Raw genomic sequence first — 5944 nt, forward strand, 5'->3', positions numbered from 1 at the left:
CAGAGATGGGTTCTTTTCTCGCTGCCAGACGCGTGGAGGGAGGACGGTGAACCATTTGGCTCTTTGGTTTCAATAATCAAATTAACCATTTGGTACAACTTTTGGGACCCAGCTCGTGTGCAGAAGGAATAAGAAGATAAAAAAGAAATCATTTGCATAACAGGGACGGGGTTGTGTCAGTAAAGAATACAAAAAGAACATACTGCAAGGTGGCAACAGTTAGGGAGACACAAACAACTGGTGGAACATTAATGTATAAAAGGAGCCAAAATGTGTTGATATGAGGGCATCTAATTTTCTTCTAATAAAAGCTTAACATTCTATCTTCTAAAAAAAATACGTCATGTATTTGTCTTTTTTTTTACATGTTTGTAAATATATATTAAACACAGTCTTGTAAAAAAAAAAGAAATAATAATAATATATATATATATATATATATATATATATATATATATATATATATATATATATATATATATATATATATATATATATATATATATATATATATATATATATATATATATATATATATATATATATATATATATATTTTTTTTTTTTTTTTTTTTTTTTTTCTTTTGATGATAAAGAAATTAAAAAACCAAAAGATCAATACTGTGATAAACTCGGATAAAACTAAATCTGCGGCGCTTCAGAAAATAAAATAATCTATAACAATCCTGTAAAAATGAACAGGCTGTGAGACAAACGCGTTTAATATCCACTGTCCAATCTGACACCAAACTCAGCTGCTGCTGGTGCCAAAAAAAAAAAAAAAAAATACAACCTATCTCTCCCTGTGGGATTATTATAACAATATTATAGTGATATTCCAATCACTTCACATGACGAGATAAACGCGTTTAGGCACCAAACAATCATTTGCTAAATTAGATTGATCTACTATAATTACTGTTGCGCCTTTTTATGCGCCAATAATTTGGAGTAAAGACACAGAGCCTCGATGAAAAAGACTTGAACTCGATCTCATGAACAAAAAAAAAACCCAAAAGGAAAGTAAGAAACACAGTCTGTGTGTAAGTGCCATAGAAAACGGTTCACCTTATTACGCAAACCGAATTAACCACTCAGCCAATATTGGGAGCCTGAGAGGTCCGATGACTGCCGCGCCAGTTCGTTACTTTCATTAGAAAGATGTTATTTGCCAAATAAACGAAATAATGAAAGTAATAAAGAGAATTATAAAGTCATTTGAATCATAAAAACACACACCCGGATGTTTCACATGATTTGATGCCCCAGTAGTGTTGGCAAATGTGGCATATAGGTTAATAAATATAATGGGGGAATATGTTTATTTCATATACTGTAAATTCTGTAAATGAATTTTACCTAGTGATTGATGGAGAATAACAAAATAAAGTTGGATCCGCTTTTTTTTATTTTATTACGAAGGAATTTATTATTTGGGGCTTGTGACTTGATACCAACCAATAAACTGCAATTTTAGAGTAACAGTCAGATTCTCAAAGTAGACAAAAATAAATGAGACAACATGAGAAAATACACTAGTGCCTATCTGCTTGTTAGAGTGGCTTTTTTTTTCTTTTTGCACAATTATTGCATTATTATCAAGTGCACTTGAAACGGATACTTGTGCGTAAAAATAGGTCATTTTACTGGATAGAAATTGACATGTTTTACCGCTTCACTGCAGAAGATCAGAGGCAGAGAGAGCAGGAAAAAAATGTCGGAGCATACGGACAGAAAGGAGAGGCAGAGTGGGAATACTCTGTGAAATCCTGCCCAAGGTATACGGTCGCTTAAAAGGCTTAAAAGCTTGGAGAAAATTGGATCAGGGAGAATCGTCACCCAACTTTCATTATTTCCAAGTGGTGTGATTGAATTAAAGGGCAAGATGTTGGTTGGAGAGGAGTGGGGTGGATGGGTGGAGGGGGTGGGCGGCGGCGGTGGTGGTGGAGGGCTGCGTAATGGCGTGGTATTAAATTCTAATTAGAGATGCAGGGGATCAATGATAGGGAGGTTGGACAGCCCGGGCCCCCAGTGCCAGCCCAATAGACTGATGAGTTATTGTCATGTAAAAAAGCGCTAGCAATAAGACCAAACGCTTTGCTATTGTCCAAGCGGAAAGAGCCAAGTTTATTATGAGGACTATATGCTCTAGAGACCTCGGGCTAGGCGGCTCTTAGGGGGCTTTTCATAAAACAGGGCTAGGTTCCTATAAAGGAGGCCAGTTTTGGAGCAGGCGCTGAGCAGTGAACATCTTCTCACCGTCCAGCCCTCTTCCAACCAGTCCAAACCAAACAAGTCATCAAACTCAACCGCGCGTTTTCCTCAGCTTGATTTTTATTTGTTTTTTTTTTTCCAAACCCATTTTTTGGGTGCTTCTGTTTCATTTTTTTTTCCAGGGGAGTGCAGCTTTCAATCTCAACCTAGCCTTTTCAAATGTATAAAATGGAGTATTCTTACCTAAATTCCTCTGCCTACGAGTCATGTATGGCCGGGATGGACACGTCGAGCTTGGCATCGGCCTACGCGGACTTCAGTTCGTGCAGTCAAACCAGTGGCTTCCAGTACAATCCCATCAGGACCACTTTCGGGGCCACCTCCGGCTGTCCTTCCCTAACGCCGGGGTCCTGCAGTCTGGGGACCCTGCGGGATCACCAGAGCAGCCCGTACGCCGCAGGTAAGCAGCAGCGAGCTCCGGAGCCTCAACCCGGTGTATTATAGGATGCCTTGATTGCATTTGAAAATGGAAATGTGTTTAGTATTTACCAAACGAAATTTGCTTACACAAATGAAAGAATTTATCACGTTAGAAGCGATTGCAGGCAAGAGGTAATTCGGTTATGGGGTTATACTATCCCAGTCACACCCAAAACCGCCAACAGAATTATCTTAAGCTGCCAAAATGATAGGCATAATTTATTTACTTTGCGATGAGACATAAAGCTTCGAAAATAATTAGATAACCAAAGACTAAAGCTCATTATTGACACGAAATTGGAGTTACAGTAGCAACAAGCAGGGCGGATGGCAACATTATGACAAGTTTTCAAAGAGGAGCCTCAATCTGAGGAGCAACAATTAATTTTACAATTAACCGCTTCACAGGTCAACAGTGTTATCAGTTCTGATCTAATTTAAAGGTAATCAAATGCAGGATTTAACAGGAAGCCCCAACTCAGCGTGCATAACCGGATTTTACACCAAACAACTACATTTGTATTATTACCATTTATCTGTATCGTACTTGAACACAACTACATCCTTTTTTTTACTGACCGAATTCAACACGTATGACCTTGACATTTCCCTTTGGTTTACAGTTCCCTACAAACTCTTTACCGATCATGGAGGGCTGAACGAAAAAAGGAAGCAGAGGCGCATCCGGACTACGTTCACCAGCGCGCAGCTGAAGGAGCTGGAGCGGGTTTTTGCAGAGACTCACTACCCCGATATCTACACCAGAGAAGAACTGGCACTTAAGATCGATCTGACCGAAGCGAGAGTGCAGGTATAAACCAAACTCGCTGCTCAACAGGCATCCATCGGTGGCTGGTGCCTTTACGCACAATTACGCACCAGTGGATTTGGACTAAAATCAAGATTCATGAAATATTTTTTTTAAATCACAAGATTAGATGAATGTTTTAAAGCTTTACTTCACTGGATTTGACACTAAAGATCGCATCATTTCCTACATATATTCTCTATGTCTATTGTATTGTATAAAACAAATATATTAGTTTATTTGCGCTTACATTTTTTGAACGATTTTTTCCCCCCCAGGTGTGGTTCCAAAACCGTCGCGCCAAATTCCGCAAGCAAGAGCGAGCAGCTGCCGCAGCAGCAGCGGCCGCCAAGTCCAGTTCTGGAAAGAAGTCCGATTCTAGAGACGAAGACAGCAAAGACACCAAAACTACCGACCCAGACAGCACGGGAGGGCCGGGACCGAACCCGGTTCCTACTTCAAACTGCGGAGGACCAAGCCCCACCGCCGGTCAGGTCAACACCACCGGGAACGGACAGGTGGACCAAGTGAAGACCTCCGTGTCATCCGGCATGGGAGTGACGGCGCCAAGCCAAGGCTGGGCTACCGCGCCCGGAACCATCACATCCATTCCGGACTCGTTGGGCGGGCCCTTCGCCAGCGTACTGTCCTCTTTGCAAAGACAAAACGGAGCTAAAGCGACATTAGTAAAGACCAGCATGTTCTAATGAGGCTTAGAAAAGTTGAGTTCTCTGGAGACTGAAAAGCAATCGCCCGATACAGACTGGAGGACAATAAAAAAGCAGTTAGAAAAACAGATGAATATGATTATTTCATTTTTACCTCGCGCTTTTCCTTGTGGTCACCAATTTTCCTGTAAAATATTCATCTTGACAAGTCACAGTTTCACACAGAATGAGGTGGAGAGCAAACTGGGATGGGTGAATTGTTGCCATCCTCGCCTGATCAAGTCTCGCAGATAATTATCTTAAATAAGCAGCGAACGAGGCAATATTCACTCATTTAATATAATAAGACATCATACCTCACCTTAATTTAGCTTTAGACAGAAAAAAATGAGTAAATGACTTGTTCAGATGTATATTTTTGACATCATAAGGATGAAAGGTGAAGGTTGGCGCACTGGAAACGCGCCGTGTCTTCAGTGCGCAAGAGAGAGCCTCGTTAAATCACATTCAGAGTCAGAGTTCAACAGCTGCTTTTGTTGGGCACAGAGGCGCCTGAAATCCATGACTGAGGATGCTTTGACACAACCATCTACCGAAGCGCTTTTTTGTTCTCTCTATACACAGCCTACTGTGTGGACGCTGCGTTTTCTTTTTTCATTAAGGCTGCAGAGAGTTTAGTTTCTTTAAATTGTCGCTATAAACACACTTATTTCCTCGATATTAAAAAAGGCACAAACTACTGCAATGTTCACCTCAGACAGGAAATCTGTATGTTTTGTGTGTCTTTCTACGGCAGTGTTTTTGTGGCTCAATTGTATAGTGTTAATACGTATTCTTGTCTCTTATAGTTGAACCATAGGCCATATTTCCTTGTAGATCGCCCATACAAGTCTTTTTGATGTTTTACTAAAATTCCCTCGGAAGAATTTATTTTGGGTAATAAAAAAAGGGGGTGGGGTGGATGCAGACATTGTATTTATTTCTATATAATTTGCATGTTGTCTTTTTGTCTGATTTTCAAATGATTTTTCTCCCATTTTGTGAGCATTATGTAACACGTTTTTGTCCAGGATCTGAAAGTTATTTATATGTAGGTAACGAATGCTTATATTTAAGAAAGGAAATATTTCTACATGTGCACATAGTTTTCAAGGTGTACCATTGAAATGATTGTTGATGATAAAAAAAAAAATAATAGTCCGAGCTTGTTTTGTCATTTCTTCAACGTGGTTTGAGAAGTAATAACAGAAAACGTTATGTCTACTTTATAAAAATAAATTAGGCCTCTACGGAAATCTCACGGTGGTCGTTTAAAAGGGCCAACAGTTCCAGCACCAAGGACAGCTCCAGTGCGCTTTATTGATAATACAAGTCAAATATAATTCATAATTCTTTCTTTAAGAACATCCACTTGTCCAAACAAACAAACAAAAAAACAAAAACAATAAACGAAAAAAATGGTCGTGGTTCCATTTAACTAAACTAAATACCGATCTTGTTTAGTTAATTTTTAACATATGGAAAAATTAATCAGTAAGAAAAGTGATGTAAATAAAAAGTCTTATTATTGATCATATTCTGTTTTCAGGTACCAAATACATTGTTGGTAATTTGCAAATGGCAACCTATATTGAATATAGGAAGAAAAAAACACACACACACACACACACACACACACACACACACACACACACACACACACACACACACACACACACACACACACACACACACACACACACACACACACACACACACACACACACACACACAC

The 5944-nt window shown here is 39.3% G+C and overlaps 1 protein-coding gene across 1 annotated transcript; it reads left to right on the forward strand.

Annotated features, from left to right (window-relative positions):
- Positions 1 to 2054: 2054 nt before the first annotated feature.
- On the forward strand, positions 2055 to 5370 carry phox2bb (paired like homeobox 2Bb). Its single transcript, XM_038308046.1, has 3 exons — positions 2055 to 2674; positions 3318 to 3505; positions 3781 to 5370. Exons 1-3 carry the CDS (start codon positions 2434 to 2436, stop codon positions 4207 to 4209), a joined length of 858 nt encoding a protein of 285 aa, XP_038163974.1. The 5' UTR covers positions 2055 to 2433; the 3' UTR covers positions 4210 to 5370.
- The last annotated feature ends 574 nt before the right edge of the window (positions 5371 to 5944 follow it).

The sequence above is a fragment of the Cyprinodon tularosa genome, unplaced genomic scaffold, assembly GCF_016077235.1.
Source record: "Cyprinodon tularosa strain WSP-4 unplaced genomic scaffold, ASM1607723v1 ctg117, whole genome shotgun sequence".
NCBI lineage: Eukaryota > Metazoa > Chordata > Actinopteri > Cyprinodontiformes > Cyprinodontidae > Cyprinodon > Cyprinodon tularosa.

Excerpts from the sequence above, each read along its gene's own strand:
- phox2bb (XM_038308046.1), top strand. The coding sequence starts at position 2,434 with ATGTATAAAATGGAGTATTCTTACCTAAATTCCTCTGCCTACGAGTCA. Across the intron at positions 2,675-3,317 it reads GAGCAGCCCGTACGCCGCAG|TTCCCTACAAACTCTTTACC; the intron begins GTAAGCAGCAGC and ends TTTGGTTTACAG. Across the intron at positions 3,506-3,780 it reads TGACCGAAGCGAGAGTGCAG|GTGTGGTTCCAAAACCGTCG; the intron begins GTATAAACCAAA and ends TTTCCCCCCCAG.